A 17,690-nucleotide genomic window follows, 5' to 3' on the forward strand; every position below is an offset into this window, starting at 1 on the left:
AATATTGGTGTTATGTATTTTTTTCTGATTATAAAATTACAATTAAACTCTTTAGAATGAACAGATTGACAATTAATAAATAGTCAATTACAGAATGACAAGTAATAATTACAAAATGATAAAAAATTCAAATACATTAACAAGTTGTTTAATTAACTTTTACCTTATTGTACTCCTGCTTATGGAAGTTATGAATAAATCTTGCACTTTTTGATAACAATCTTAACATTATTTTTTTATTTAGCAGAACTGATAAGTCCTCATTCATCTTTGGTGTAAACCAAAGATGAATGGGACCTCTTCCAGTTGAAAGGTTCTTGTTTCTGGGACTGTTGCGATTACCTGATAACGAGAACTGAGGTGTTCTTCAGTTTCTTGGACAGCTTTATTACAGCAGAAAATAAATGTTATATTTTTAATATTGTCTTTGCAATAATTGTACATTTTAGAAAGTGTAACAATTTGATTGCTGACTGTCCTTTGAAGGCTTGCTTTAGTCACAGTCCTTTTTACAGTTCCACCAATACCATCACATGATCCTTTTCCATGGTTTGAGCCAAAAAAAGCCATTCAGCTGTGATTTCAAAATCTTGATGGTAGCACAAATTTATGAAATTTTTTTGTTTTTGTACGGGGTGAGGAGCCATCAAAAAATTAAAAAAAATGTTTAACAGTGTTTTTACTTTATTTATAACTTGCTTTTGGAAGCAGAAGAGCGATGTGGTATTTTGCTATAAATACTCACTAATCACACAGTAGCTTTGGCTTTGTTATTTTCCTTCTTTTTTAAAATATATGAGAAATGGATGTACTGTGGCATAAGTTTTTGACCAATGATATGACTGGAATTCTCCTATATCACAAAAGGAAAATTTTGAGAGAAGTCTACCATTACCCTCCATTACAATGGAGGGTTATTCATTCACCCCCCAACAAGTTTTCCTTTTTAATTTTGAGGAAATTAGCTTGTTTCTTTGTAAAAAAAATCATCATGCCTTTTTAGATTATTTAAATTTTCAGTAAGTTTATCTAAGTACTCTTAAAATGGAAGAATTTGAGTAGTTAGTTCACAACGATTAACAGAAACCCAGTTTTTGAAGATAATTTCAGAATCAAAATCACCCCAGCTCTTTTGCACTAATCTGAACACTTCATTAGTGCCTGGACATTTTTCACACTGTGACAGCATGCATTTCATTTTCTATATTGCATACCATGGTTGAAAGGAGAATTTTATAATCAAATTTCATTTTTAGAGCAGATAACATGAGTTTTACATTTTTGTGGGTGACATACACACACACACAAACAAACAAACAGAGTGTGTACCTGACCCACCAGCCAGAACATAAAATTTAGGTCTTAAATCAGGATATTTTGAAAAACCAATTTTTAAATTATGTGTTTCTTCGAAGGCTGTACAATTTGTTTTAAGTTACATAAGACAAGCCTTTTTTTAATATTAATTTTCTTCCTGTCAGCTTGTCTTACAGACATAATCCTTCTTTGTGGCATCATTTGGTTGTGTTTATCATGCTGGTAAAAATCTTGAATACATTTAATAACATTTTCATCAGTTATGTATGGGTTTCTTTTTACTGATTTGTAGCAAAATTCTTGTTTTAACTAGTTGTTTGGATTGACGGGTTAAATACTAACTTAACACTAAACTCATTTTGATTTTTTTTAAATGCTCCAGCTGCTTGGTAATAAACTTAAAATATTAATTTTTTCCTGGGTTGATGTAACTATTTTTGTTTTATCCTTTATTTTAATGATTAATTCTTCATATTCCCTACCTAAATCAGCATAATTTTGTGGTACTAAATTGGTTTCTTCTGTAGAAACATTTAAATCAAAGGAATCATTTAATTTACTGGTAACTGACTCAGCTACTTTTGTAACTTTATTTTTTTAAATTGGTTGCTTTATGCTGCTCGATAATTTTTGAACCTTAAAGGAGGGGGGAAATGCCAAGTGCTGAACAAGCTTTATTCACCCACTCGACTATGACACATTGTGACTCAAATATATCTTGACATTCTGGTTCACTTTCTGTATCATCTTGTGGTTTTTGTATTTTGTTTAAGCATTTTGTCAGAGTGCTCCCCTGAAATTAATTTTAAATTTGAATTGCTTGTTGAAAGTGTCAAAGTTATTTCCAAAGAGATTTTTTTAACCAGTTTAGTGTGACAGCTAAATGGGTCAGAGCAACTTTTCCCATTAATATAAAAACATTATCTAAATATTTGGTTTAGGAAAAGTACAGATATTTTTTGTTTGTTACATCCGCTTCTTAAATATATCAGTGATATTTACCATTCAGTAAACTCTAAAATATCATGCAATACTGAAAATCTATTGTAAGTCAATTTGTGATATACTTTTTCAGTGTGAATACCAATTGACCACTCCATAATCTGTTTTTATAAAATGCAAGTTAGCATTCCAATACAGGTAGTATAAATTATAAAACTACCAATTGCACCTCATTTTTTCTTATCTCAGTTTCTCTACAGCTAAAATAAAAATTTTTCTAATTAGTAAAATTAAAAATAAAAGATATTGCATAAAAGAAAAGTTCACTGCTAATAAAATTACTTTATTAATAAGTAGACATTACCTAACCACAGTATTACCTAACCACACAAGCAACAATATAACATATCGCATTGAAATCAAAACAGTAACTGAGCCTTCTACAGTGTTTACATTCAGGATTACGCAAATATGCATGTCTATTCACTTTCGTGTTTAAACATGATGTGTGTACGAGTAATACTTTAAGTAACAAACTATCTAGAATATAAGCTATCTCATTAAAGGCATATCAAAATATTTTGTATAGTAGGCCTACATTATTACCTGAAATATACATGCTGTGAATTTTTTTGATACATTGTTCATGATTAAAAGGAACAGTGTTTTAGTAGTTTTGACGGCTTCATTACTCATCAACCACTTTTGAGTAACAAAATAAATTTTATATGGTTTTAAAGTACATAAAAAGTACTTAGTGCTGTAAACATTTCAAATTTTTGTCACCTGCCCTACAAGTGGTTTTTGGGCTCCAAAAATAAACAATTTTCAAAATCTTACAATTTGTTGGCCATGGTTTTTTTAATGAAGGACGTTTGGTAACAGTCTGATTTTTTTTTATAAGTACTTCTAGAAGGTAAGAGTTAAAAGGCCTGTTACCTTAAACCATTTATCATTTACTTTGGCCCAAAATTTGAAAAAATTCTGTAAACATAACTTCAGTAGACATTGCAAGATTTGGTTTTGTAACAAAATGAATTTTGAGTTCACTAAAATGAAGTTTCATGTTTACTTTTTCCAAAAAGCCCCTTTTTGACCTTCTGTACAATGTAAAATAAGAATGCTACAGCTCATGGAAAAAGTGACGAAAATGGCTGTTTTCACCTGTTGGCAAGTTAAAAAATAGTCTATTACTCAAGAAAAAAATTTTTTTAAATATAAAGAAGTACTTTTTGGACACTACAAGGTGGGTAGTTATCATATACCAAATATCATCAAAATCAAAAATAGTGTTGCAATTATATTTTTGAGAATTTCTTGAATTATTTGAGAATTTCTTGAATTAAAATGGAATGCCCCTAGTGTAAATGAACATTTATAAATTATTTAACTTATTTTGTGCTTTTTTTTCACAGCACATTTATTATTGAAAAACAACCTCCACAAGTCATGAAGACAAATACAAAGTTTGTATCAACTGTGAGATTATTAGTTGGTGGCAAACTGAATGTCCATATGAATCCACCACAGGTATGTGTTCTAAAATCTACTTAAAAACAATTGGTTGATAAAGGTTATATACTGATTCTCCTTCTATACTGACATTTCTCTTAACTGTTTTTAATTCAAGTGATTGCAATTCTTACTTTTCATTACTGATTTTTTTTTAGTAATCTAAAGTATGTAATTTAAATAAGAAATCTAATCTTGCTTCAAAAAAAATAATATTTTTATTACTGTTAATGTAAACTTTCCATTTAAAAATTATTTAAATTGTGAGTATGATATGTGTATGTATGTAAATGCGTATATGAGATATAAAAACTCATAAACATGGAAGTATTTTTATGTTTTGAAATATATATATGAGGTATGTTTTTAAAGTAAGTTCTGTTATAAAATAAAAAGAAAAACTGAAAAATATGAAAAAACGTCATTACTTATACATAAAAACTATATTTATTTACTACTTTTCTACATAGTTACCTTCAACTTCAACAGCTGTTCTTAATGTTTCACTAGCTTCTTCATTCCCTCTTTAAGAAATTCCACCGCCAATGACTTAAACCTTGCATTGTAACACCATTTTTAAATTTGTCATCATCATCAAATCTATGTAATACAAGCCACTGTTTTAGGTAAAAAAAATGAAAATAATTGTTTGAAGCTAGTCAGGGGCATAGGATGAATGAAGATTTTCCAATCGCCTTACTTTCTGATTTGCCAAGCTTGCTGTCTGAGGTCGGGCATTGTCATGCAAAAAAAATCCTGCAGTATAACATCCTATGTTGTTTGTTATAGCTCTTCTAAGATTTTTTAACATTTCACATTATATTTCAGAATCCACAGTAGTTTTGCAAACACCAAATTTGTCCAGCAAAATGCCCTTTTTTGTCCCCAAAAAAAAAACAGTAACCATAAGCTTCTTTACTGAAGGTAGGAAAGGATGAATACCGTCATCACATCTACTGCTTCTTTGTCTTGACATTTGAACAAGAAATTCAGGTTTCATCTCCAATTACAATGTGTAACCTTCATTTTCATAACCTCAAAAAGTCTTGCGCTACCGCTAGACATATATCTGTGTGTGTGTGTGTGCATGTACACACATGTCAGTTAACATCTTTGGCACCCACATGGTACACAATTTTTTTTATAGCCTAACTATTCATCAAAGCTTCATAAATCAAAGTTGTGAAACATCAATTGTAACTCGATGAAGCACTGGTTTTGTCAAAATTTTCAATCAAATCATTAGTTATCACAACGGCCAGCCATTATGTTCTTGATTGTGAATGTTTGTTCAGCCTTCTTGAAATGAACAGTGTCCCTGTCTTATTTTAGTGTCACTCATAATATTCATTCTATAAACATAAAAAATTTGCATTTAAATTTCAGCTGCAGTATTGTTTTTTGCCATCAAAATTCAGATTACTCCTTATATTTCACATTTGGCAGGATCTTGAATTATAACACTTATTTGAATGTATATAAACTAACTATGGAATGACAATTGACTTGATTTAAATAACTGAGCTATTCAAACGCCATTTGCTGACATCGTGTATGTTGATGGCAAATTCAAAACATAACTTACTTTAAAATCATGCCTAGTGTAAGAAATACATTTCAAAATATTACAAATAATTACATGTTTATGAGCTTTTTTTATATCCATTCAGTCTGCTAATTACAAGCTGATACCTTATTTCAGTTCCCCTATTTTATTTTTAATTAGAAATTAATTTTTAGCATTTGCATATATGTTTACACAGTCATAGGAGACAAAACAAATACAAATTAATATAGAAAATATGTTTACTTCAGTAGTAGAAATAAAAGCATAGTTTAATTAATGTCTCTTAAAACTCAGGCTGTAGGCACAGTTCTCTTTGGAAATACCTAGGGATAGATTATGTATATATAATGTCCATTATTCTCTTCAATTTATTTTACGTCCTTTTCATTTTGTTCTTTATCAACAGATACAATTTAAAACATTCCTGTCAATGCCATATTTCAAAAGCTCTGCCTTTCCATTATCATTATCTTTTAACAAAAAACTTGAAAAATACTTTGCTGAACGTGTTCACACCTTCTCAAAAATATTTGACCAGTTTCCATGAAATAAAGCATCAAAATATGTGTTACAGTCCTCTTTTATGCCCATTTCTGATCTTGATATGAAATTTATTGATGAGATATCTAAAAATATGGGATAATTTTTTTTTCTGTTTATATTTGTGGAGATTTATTTTACATAACCTTTTGCTTACTTTATATCATTAGAAAAATTAAAACAAAAGTTTCTTTGTTTTCATTCACTTAAAATGATCACTGTTAAGATTGGTTTGTATGGAATGTACAGATTGTCCATAAAGTTATTCCATGATAATAAAAATTTATTAAAAAATCTATTACAGTTACCGCTGTATGGTTTGTGGTAAAAGAAAGAAAAAATTATCAAGTTTTTTTTTATACCATGTAAATTTTAACATATGCTCCTTTTGTTGCTTGTAGAATGTCCAACTGATAATCAATTTTAAGTCATGTGTTGGTCAACATTTCTTCGGTAACACTTGCAACAGCTTTAGTTATTCTCCATCTCAATGTGTCCAAATCAGATATGGGTGTTGTGTAGATAGACTGTCCTTAACATTACTCCAGAGGAAAAAAAGTAAGTGAATTATGTCTGGTGATTGTGGTGGCCAAGGAGTGGAACCCTCGTGTCTAATCCATCTGCCATGAAATGATTCGTTCATAAAATCTTGGAACTAATAATCCCCAATGTGGTGGTGCTCCATCCTGCTGGAAAACCACCCTAGGTTACAAGTCATTTAGGCAGCATATTTTTTTTTGTCAAATTCTTATTTGATGCATTTATAGTGATTTTACACTGAATGCAGCAACAAAACTTTGCAGCTGTAAGATTATCAATACTATTACAGAAATTCATATATAGCTTTTTGAGATATCAGACTAAATCATTCACAATATTATTTATTTTAGAAGAGCAAACAAATTCATTGATGAGAAACTAGCATGGTTGACTAACAGTGATCACAGAATGTTTATTAGAAAAGCTTAACTAGTGAAAATTGCTATATTATAATTAATGCATTGTTAGATTATCAAACATTTTGATGTCAAGTCATATAACCTTTTGACACAAAATCCTGAGTACCTGGTAAGCTCTAATAATTTTAGAATGTGCATAAATAACTGGGTTCTGCATAAATAATGGTTTTTCTGCATGTGCAAAATGAAGGAGATGAATTTTTGGTTGTATTTTTACTGTAAGACATATCAGAAAAAGAGACGTGTTATACCATATAAAATGGTTCTAAATGTGATTTTTCTTTAATATGAAAAGTCAGTTCATGCTGATTCATATTGTGACACTGAAAAAACCTTTAGATTTGTCAAAACAAAAGATTTGGGTAACTGTTCATTGTGATTCCATTGTCTGATAATGTTAAACCTTATACCGCACTTCTATCTTTTGTACTGTCAGAAAATCTCATTGAGTAGAGAGGTTGGCAGAGCTACTACTCTGCTAACCTTGTTGCACATTGATAGCATCTCAGCCTTTCTTTCTGGATTTGAATCCTGGTTTATAAGCTTGGCAATTTTCATTGGGTTCAAAATTTTCCTATGAACTAGCTCCTTGTTTGTGTGGTAGATTAATTATCTAGGAAGATATTTGATTTCTTCTCCTACAACTGTAATCTCTTACAAAAAAATTATTGTTGTTTGCATCAAATGAATAGAATGTTCATCTGATAGAATTAATGATTCAAACTGTGAGTGGCCATTCACATTTTATAAAGGAAAAATAAAAAATAAAATTATTGCATAGTTTTTATTCATTTTTCAAGAATGTTGGTTTTAAAAGAAGTCATCTTCTGTTTCAAAGAATTCAGTAAAAAACATTTCTCAGATTTTTATGCATTTTATTAGAACTGTTATTGTCAGATGTCTTATTTATAATTTTGTTTAGAAAATTTATGGACAGATAATTTCTAATTTTACATTATGTTGTTGTTTTAGGTGAAAGTAACTATAATTAGTGAAGCTCAGGCAAATGCGTTATTGAAAAATGACAAAATTGCTACTAAAGGTGATGCAAGTGGAGAAATATTAAATAACACTGGTACAATGGAATATCAGCAGGCAACCAGACATCTGTCTGTAAACTTCCGGTAACAAATTGTTCTCTTAATTATTCAATCTGCAGACATATTTAATATGAAATTATATTTTATATACATATATTTATTATTATTAATATCGTCGTCATCGTCATCAACTTTTTTGACTGCAAGGATCAGTCCATTATCCAAGTATCTTCAGCCTTTGGCCTTACTCTGTGGGCCTTATGGTCCTTCCAGTACTTTTTTCATACATTTTGATATTTGTGCCCTTTATAGTGTTGAAAATGTTTGTGTTATGAGTTTTTTTCTTATGAGTGTGAAGCAAGTGTTTTTGTTCTTGATTTTCTTGTTTTGCATCCTCATGGTCTGTCCAAAGTACCTTTTCTCGTTTGACACAAGGTATCAGTGATAGGTTCTAACTTTTTGTACGTGACTATTGGACACAATCCACTGTTGCCCATCTTTCTGGTACTTTTTATTGGTGTAGGTTCTTCCACTTCTTTTAATTTTCTGGTGTCTGTCTGTCTTTGATTGTTCATTCAGCTGGCAGAGTGTTTCTGTTGCATAAGTTGCGTCTGGTTTTATAACTGTGTTATATCACATTTTTGTGTTTATTGTAGGCATTTTTTTGTTGTAAGTACCAGATTAATTTTTGAGCTTTAGCTAGTTTGTTTCTTCTTGTTTGGATCAGGGTTTTTTCATTCTGGTTTTTTATTGTTTTTTTTTTCCTCTGAGGTATTTAAATTGGGTTATTATATATAGTATAAAATATATGCAAGGTGTCCCCGGAGGATTCTGCTAAACTTTTTATAGGTGTGTTTCTCACATTAAAATTTTTTTTTTTTGTCTTCAGTCATTTGAATGGTTTGATGCAGCTCTCCAAGATTCCCTATCTAGTGCTAGTCGTGTCATTTCAGTATACCTTCTACATCCTACATCCCTAACAATTTGTTTTACATATTCCAAACGTGGCCTGCCTACACAATTTTTCCCTTCTACCTGTCCTTCCAATATTAAAGCTACTATTTCAGGATGCCTTAGTATGTGGCCTATAAGTATGTCTCTTCTTTTAATTATATTTTTCCAAATCTATTTGCCGCAATACCTCTTCATTTGTCACTTTATCCACCCATCTTATTTTTAACATTCTCCTATAGCACCACATTTCAAAAGCTTCTAATCTTTTCTTCTCAGATACTCCGATTGTCTAAGTTTCACTTCCATATAGAGCGACACTCCAAACATACACTTTCAAAAATCTTTTCCTGACATTTAAATTAATTTTTGATGTAAACAAATTATATTTCTTACTGAAGGCTCGTTTAGCTTGTGCTATTCGGCATTTTATATCGCTCCTGCTTCGTCCCAGCTTTAGTAATTCTACTTCCCAAATAACAAAATTCTTCTACCTCCATAATCTTTTGTCCTCCTATTTTCACATTCAGTGGTCCATCTTTGTTATTTCTACTACATTTCATTACTTTTGTTTTGTTCTTGTTTATTTTCATGCGATAGTTCTTGCGTAGGACTTCATCTATGCCGTTCATTGTTTCTTCTAAATCCTTTTTACTCTCGGCTAGAATTACTATATCATCAGCAAATCGTAGCATCTTTATCTTTTCACCTTGTACTGTTACTCCGAATCTAAATTGTTCTTTAACATCATTAACTGCTAGTTCCATGTAAAGATTAAAAAGTAACGGAGATAGGGAACATCCTTGTCGGACTCCCTTTCTTATTATGGCTTCTTTCTTATGTTCTTCAATTATTACTGTTGCTGTTTGGTTCCTGTACATGTTAGCAATTGTTCTTCTATCTCTGTATTTGAACCCTAATTTTTTTTAAATGCTGAACATTTTATTCCAGTCTACGTTATCGAATGCCTTTTCTAGGTCTATAAATGCCAAGTATGTTGGTTTGTTTTTCTTTAATCTTCCTTCTACTATTAATCTGAGGCCTAAAATTGCTTCCCTTGTCCGTATACTTTTCCTGAAACCAAATTGGTCTTCTCCTAACACTTCCTCCACTCTCCTCTCAATTCTTCTGTATAGAATTCTAGTTAAGATTTTTGATGCATGACTAGTTAAACTAATTGTTCTGTATTCTTCACATATATCTGCACCTGCTTTCTTTGATATCATTACTATAACACTTTTTTTGAAGTCTGACGGAAATTCCCCTTTTTCATAAATATTACACACCAGTTTGTATAATCTATCAATCGCTTCCTCACCTGCACTGCGCAGTAATTCTACAGGTATTCCATCTATTCCAGGAGCCTTTCTGGCATTTAAATCTTTTAATGCTCTCTTAAATTCAGATCTCAGTATTGTTTCTCCCATTTCATCCTCCTCAACTTCCTCTTCTTCCTCTATAACACCATTTTCTAATTCATTTCCTCCGTATAACTCTTCAATATATTCCACCCATCTATCGACTTTACCTTTCGTATTATATATTGGTGTACCATCTTTGTTTAACATATTATTCGATTTTAATTTATGTACCCTAAAATTTTCCTTAACTTTCCTGTATGCTCCGTCTATTTTACCAATGTTCATTTCTCTTTCCACTTCTGAACACTTTTCTTTAATCCACTCTTCTTTCGCCAGTTTGCACTTCCTGTTTATAGCATTTCTTAATTGCCGATAGTTCCTTTTACTTTCTTCATCACTATCATTCTTATATTTTCTACGTTCATCCATCAGCTGCAATATATCGTCTGAAACCCAAGGTTTTCTACCAGTTCTCTTTATTCCGCCTAAGTTTGCTTCTGCTGATTTAAGGATTTTTCTTTTTAACATTCTCCCATTCTTCTACATTTTCTACCTTATCTTTTTTTCTCAGACCTCTTGCGATGTCCTCCTCAAAAATCTTCTTTACCTCCTCTTCCTCAAGCTTCTCTAAATTCCACAGATTCATCTGACACCTTTTCTTCAGGTTATTAAACCCCAATCTACATTTCATTATCACCAAATTATTTTCGCTATCAATGTCTGCCCCAGGGTAAGTTTTGCAGTCAACCAGTTGATTTCTAAATCTTTGCTTAACCATGATATAATCTATCTGATTCCTTGCAGTATCACCTGGCTTTTTGTATCACCTGGCTTTTTCCAAGTGTATATTCTTCTATTATGATTTTTAAATTGGGTGTTGGCAATTACTAAATTATACTTCGTGCAAAACTATAAGTCGGTCCCCTCTTTCATTCCTTTTGCCCAGCCCGTATTTACCCACTATATTTCCTTCCTTGCCTTTTCCAATGCTTGCATTCCAATCTCCAACTATTATTAAATTTTCATCTCCTTTTACGTGTTTAATTGCTTCATCAATCTCTTCGTATACACACTCTACCTCATCATCATCATGGGCGCTTGTAGGCATATAGATGTTAACAATCATTGTTGGTTTAGGTTTTGATTTTATCCTTATTACAATGATTCTATCGCTATGCGTCTTGAAATACTCCACTCTCCTTCCTATCTTCTTGTTCATCACGAAACCTACTCCTGCCTGCCCATTATTTGACGCTGAATTAATTACTCTAAAGTCACCTGACCAAAAGTCGCCTTCCTCTTTTCACCGAACCTCACTAATTCCTACTATATCCACATTCACCCTATTTATTTCCCTTTTTAAATTTTGTAGCCTACCAACCTTATTTAAGCTTCTAACATTCCACGCTCCGACTCGTAGAATGTTATTTTTTAGTTTTCTGGTGACCCCTTCCTTAGTAGTCCCTACCCGGAGATCCGAATGAGGGACTATTTTACCTCCGGAATATTTTACCAAGGAAGGCGCCTCCATTATTGTATATGTGAAAATAAAAGCAGAGCCACATTTTCTTGGAAAAAAAACAGCTGTAGTTTTCCATTGCTTTCAGCTGCGCAGTACTCAGAGGACTGAGTGATGTTGATATGGCCGTTTAAGTCATTGTGACTCACGCCCCTAACAACTACTGAAAGAGCTGCTGCCCTCTTTCAGGAATCATTCCTTAGTCTGGCTCTCAACAGATACCTCTCCAATATAGTTGCACCTTCGGTCCAGCTACTCTGTATCCCTGAGCACTCAAGCCCCCTCACCAACGGCAAGGTCTCATGATTCATAGAGGAGGATTAAAATAATGGAAAAATATTTGTATAAACATGGGTCTGAAAATGCTTTGTTATGGCTAATGAAAGATTTTTCCTGAATTTCTGCTCCCCGCTGAAATTAAGCCCTACTGAAATTTTGGGAAGATAAATTAAGATAAATTAATCTGTTTCATAGAAAATAATGGTGATACAGTTCTGAGACCCATTTTTTTTCAATTTTTCAGTTCAAAAACTGTACGAGACCACCAAATTTACCCCTTAATTTACCTTCCCAGAATTTCAGTATAGGAATTTCAGTATCAGGGTGAAATTTTTCACTAGCTGTAACTCACTAACGAAGCGTTTTTGGAGTCATGTTTATATCCAACTTTTTTCATTATTTTAATGAGAGAAATATGTCTATGAAGTTTAGCCAAATCCTCTCAGGATACTCTACATTTAGTATTAATAAATAAATAAATGTATATATATTGCATGAAATACTAGTTATTGGAAATTAATAAGGTAAGTTTAACTTATTCGATTACTGTGTTTCGGTGGTTTGTATTTCATATAATATTAAAGATTATTAGCACAGTAGTCAAATATGTTCACTGAATTTTCAAAATATATGTCTGTTTATAATTCAAACTTTCTTTGTAGGAACATGCAGCTGAAAAAGATAAGACGAGCTGAGAAGAAAGGCACTGAATCTGTTATGGATGAGAAATTCTCTCTTTTATTCTCGTCTCAATTTTCAGTTGGTGGGGGGGAACTTCATTTTCAAGTAAGCTAAAGATATGTTTGTTAATTATTTTCTTGATTGTCTAATTTCTAGATGTTATTTGTCATTTTATATAATTAGGTTTTGCTCTGTAAGGAGAGAATATTTTTCTGATAACTGTAGAATATAAAATGATAGCCAATCATTATGTCTGGCTGGAATTCAATAATTAATTAATTTTTAGTAATGATGTGCAATTCATATTTCCATTTGTGAAAGGTTGGGAGTAAACTTAGTTGCTTTCACATATGCCATTAATTTTTTTTTAGTTATTGATATTCTATACATATTGACGATATACATGCATTTAAATAAAAATGAAGAAATCTTTGATATTTTTATTCACAAATTACAATAATTATACAAGTAACTAAATTTTAGCTAGGAAAAACATCCTTTTGATCATAACTTTCTTGAATTTTAGGATTCTGCCATAGAGTAGTAGTAATTTCATGTGATTACGATGGTTTTTTCTCAGTTGCTGAAAAGTTCTCAGGCCTAGAGCTTTTACTCTTTACAATAGTACATAACTTAACTATTAACTCCTCTCCAATAGTGCAATTAAAGCAGCCCAATGGCATAAATTTTTCCTGTTTTAGGATGAATTTTAAGGAAAGATGATATTGAAAAGTGTTTAATGATGTCTTTTTATGAAAGATTTCATCATTTTATGGTTTATTATTTTTATGAAATGTTTTATTTATACTTTATAGTTTGTAAAGTACAATATTCAACCATAATCTAAGCATAGTGCATAAACTAACTGTTCATGTCACTTAATTGTTCAAGAAATTGCTAAAACATGCAAAAGAGATATCCGTAGAAGAGAGAGATACATGAAAGAGAGATCATAGAGATTGTTAGGAACTGAAAACTGAACATAAGCATATTCTCCATAACTATTAATCCAACTTTCTCCCGATTATGCCCCACCCACCAGTAAAAAGCAAGACAATACTAGTTGTGTCTTTGCTGATTGTGCTTCAAGTGTAGTAACTTGCTTCATCATGACTGTAAAAAATCACAGGTTATCTTATTTTATTTTATTCACACTTAAAATATCTATTGCAGTACTTAAAAACTTCTGATTATGAAAAATCATTGATTCAAAAACATCCAATTTGAGGAAGACAGTGAGTAAGAATGGTTATTGAAAGTTAATACAGCAAATTTTCTGTGAATATTTGCATGTTTCACTCAGGTGTATTTGGTTAAAAGTAATCAAAAAGGATATTTGAGTTTTTTGAAGATAAATTTCAGTAATGAATGACCTGTGTCTAAAATAAGATCTCTGATACTTATAGTTCTTTAGATTTTATATAAATTGATTTGATGCTGCCAAGTTAGTGTATTGTTGGATAGTTGTAACAAGGATATCCTTGTAATTTTTACTTAACTCCAAATTATTTTTTGCATAAACATAAATATTTATTTTTTTGCCATATTAACATGCAATTACAATTTTTTTTTTACATACATTACTATATATAAAATCAATGTGAATATTACATTCAGCTAATACTGTAATCACTCAAGGTATTTCTATATACTTATATTACAATTTACATTTACATTTTTACTAATTAGCAAAATGTATTATTTTCAAATTAAATGTTTTTTTTTTTTATTTTTACTTTATAAGAATATATATAATGAACAACACAAAATATTTCAAATCCAATATCATGAGGGTCATTCAATAAATAAAGAAACAAGTGGCTGTAGAAAAATTGTTAGCATTTAGTGACAATTAAACTATACTTCTCAACGTAGTTCCTGACTACACTGAGGCAGTTGTTTCATTTTTCTGTGAGCTTTCTTATTTCAGTAGTAAAGGCTTGTTCACCTTGGTGTCTGAGCCATTCCTGTATTGCATTTTTGTCCTGCTCTTTGTTGCCGAATTGGTGCTATGTAAAAACAGAGGATCAGACGTAAACAATTTAATGGTGCAAGATAAGGATCATAAGATGGATATGGCAACACCTCCGAACCTGACTTTTGAATAGCTTTCTTTTTGAATAGATATTTTAAGTGTGAATAAAATAAAATAAGATAACCTGTGATTTTTTACAGTCATGATGAAGCAAGTTACTACACTTGAAGCACAATCAGCAAAGACACAACTAGTATTGTCTTGCTTTTTACTGGTGGGTGGGGCATAATCGGGAGAAAGTTGGATTAATAGTTATGGAGAATATGCTTATGTTCAGTTTTCAGTTCCTAACAATCTCTATGATCTCTCTTTCATGTATCTCTCTCTTCTACGGATATCTCTTTTGCATGTTTTAGCAATTTCTTGAACAATTAAGTGACATGAACAGTTAGTTTATGCACTATGCTTAGATTATGGTTGAATATTGTACTTTACAAACTATAAAGTATAAATAAAACATTTCATAAAAATAATAAACCATAAAATGATGAAATCTTTCATAAAAAGACATCATTAAACACTTTTCACTGTATCTAATGTATACCTTTTGACTGGTACAGGAGCAGGGATTATCATGCAGAAGAATTTGACTTTTGGGAAAGAACCAGAACAATTCCTCCTCATCACTGTATTGACATTATTTTTTAGTATGTCACAGTAATACTCACTGTTGACTGTTCATTGTTGTGCTAAATAATGAAAATAAATTGGGCCTTTATAGTCCCAATTAACACCATTATACTCCATATACACCATTAACATAACTGGCTGGTTATTAACATAACTGGCTGACGATAGGGTTTGATTTTTTCCTTGGAAACTCAGATGTTTCCATTTCTTACTCGAATGTTTGGATTGTGGCCAAAAATAATGAATCCAAGTTTCATCACAAGTTACTAAGCGACCTTTAAAATATATCTTGCACCTTCTGCTAAAAACTCATTTAAGTTTCAAATAAATGTAAATTTGGGTGTTAATTTTCTCTGTCAGTAGTTATACAACATATCAACTGTCACGCTACATAATTTTCACTTACATTTGGATTTGTCAATCAGTACAATCTTGGTTCTTTCAGATTGTACAAAATTCTTTATAATTCTAATATTAGAAAGATACTGTATCAGTAATTTAAATTAGTTTCAATCCTCATTTTTTTCCTGTTGCGACCATAAATATGGTCACATATTGAAATTTTATGAAATTATGGTCACCAGAAAATTTTTTTAAAAATTATTCGTTGTCAAACTACATTAATTTTACTGGATTTCATTAGCTAAACACTCAGAACTAGGTTACTCCCACCTCTTAAATATCATCATTATAAACTTGTTAAATATTCATTTACTATTGCACGTAAAAGAAGTAGTTAAAATTTATTTTCAACAATCATCCGTTTATAATTTTCTCATAAAGTAGTAAGTAGTATATAGATTTTAAAACATATACTTCGTTTAATGTTAATGATCTGATTTTGTACAAATTTTTAAATGGAAACTTGGTCATTGTGTTAATTGGTTTATTACTTTGGAATTTTTTTTTTTAAGCCCCAGTAAAAGTTTATTCCAATTCTAAGTTGAATTATGTATCCACTTATATGGAATAACATGGTACATTCAGTTACAAGCTGACATTAAGAAGAATTTTATTTCAGTAAGAATTTTACAGAATAAAATTTATCATACACAAAGCACCCTGTCCATGATTTAAAATATCTAGGGTGTTTGATACATTCTCTAATATTTTCAAAAAATTTACCGAAACAGAATTTCTTAGATTCTCATCTGTTGAATGTGTAAATTATAAAAATATTTTTAAAATTCTGATAAGGAATCAGTTATTTTTTGAGTCTGTAATTAAGAATGATTCATTTGACTTGGAAAAATGAACAGCCTCAATCCTCTATTGATTTTTTTTTCTTCCATATAAATTTAAATTAGAAGGGTACATTCAACTGTTGTGTTTTTACTTTTTTTTTTTTTTAAGGTAATGGGCATAGACTTCTATGGTCAATGGTCATTATCCCTCAACTACATTAGTATTATTAGTGTGTATTATTGCATATGCGTTAATATTATTTTAACATTGCCTGTGATGATAAATGACTTGATTGATATTTATATGATAAAATGTTTCATTTAGTCACCAAGTCTGAGGCTGAAATTAAATATTACATTAAAATCAGAAATGTGTCATACAGGGTAGGATCAAAAAGTAGTAGGACTGAATTAATTAACATTTTTTTATTGAACTAATCTGTACAAATCCTTAGTAGTCCTCGAAATAGCACCCTTTTGCTTTGACACAACGCATATAATGCGATTCCCACTGCGTGTACGCCTTCTGGAACTTGCTTTCTGGGAGCTCCTTCAGAGATGCAGTCACGGTCCCTTGGACGTCTTCAACAGAGCTGTATCGGTTTCCCTTGAGGTCCCGCTTGAGCTGAAGAAAGAGGAAGTCCGGCGGTGCCAGATCTGGACTGTAGGGGGTGAGGCAACGTGGCAACCCTGTGCTTGGCCAGAAACTCCCTCAGCAGCAGCGCCATGTGGCACAGCGCATTGTCATTGTGAAGCTTCCAAGAATTGGCGATGTCTGGCTGCATGCAGATGGAATGGAATGGAATGCAAAGTTGGCAGGAGTCTATTACTCCCTACTTTATCGCAGAACCTGGACAGAGTCCCTTGCTGCTGGATCTTTCTAATCGGGCTTGTTTTTAAAAGGGTTATTTTTTTAATCTCGGATCTAATTTTTCAAGTTTTGTCTATTATTATTTTAGTGAATTTAAGACGGATTTAATTGCATTCCAATCCGTTGTTAAACCAGCGTTATCGAACCCATTTCATGGGCCGACCGCGGAAGGCTAGGCTTATAAAGCCTGTCCTCCCGACGTAATTCCCCTTCAGACCGTCCACTGAAGTCCTTTCGGTGCTAACTCTTTAATAGGCTAGCAGGAATACGCCACAACGGGGCACTAGCTATAAGGAGGGAGC

At 31.5% G+C, this 17,690-nt stretch overlaps 1 protein-coding gene across 3 annotated transcripts in view; it reads left to right on the forward strand.

The window, feature by feature from the left end:
- The window catches only part of Stat92E (Signal transducer and transcription activator Stat92E), a 111,554-nt gene that overhangs the window by 23,658 nt on the left and 70,206 nt on the right, over nt 1-17,690 (forward strand). For all 3 annotated transcript variants that reach the window (XM_075365904.1, XM_075365903.1, XM_075365905.1), the window contains exons 9-11: nt 3,675-3,789; nt 7,810-7,961; nt 12,650-12,773. In XM_075365904.1, the coding sequence (XP_075222019.1) occupies nt 3,675-3,789; nt 7,810-7,961; nt 12,650-12,773 (391 nt within the window). The remainder of the gene's footprint in view (nt 1-3,674; nt 3,790-7,809; nt 7,962-12,649; nt 12,774-17,690) is intronic.

This window comes from Lycorma delicatula, chromosome 5, assembly GCF_047948215.1.
Source record: "Lycorma delicatula isolate Av1 chromosome 5, ASM4794821v1, whole genome shotgun sequence".
In the NCBI taxonomy this organism is placed as follows: Eukaryota; Metazoa; Arthropoda; class Insecta; order Hemiptera; family Fulgoridae; genus Lycorma; species Lycorma delicatula.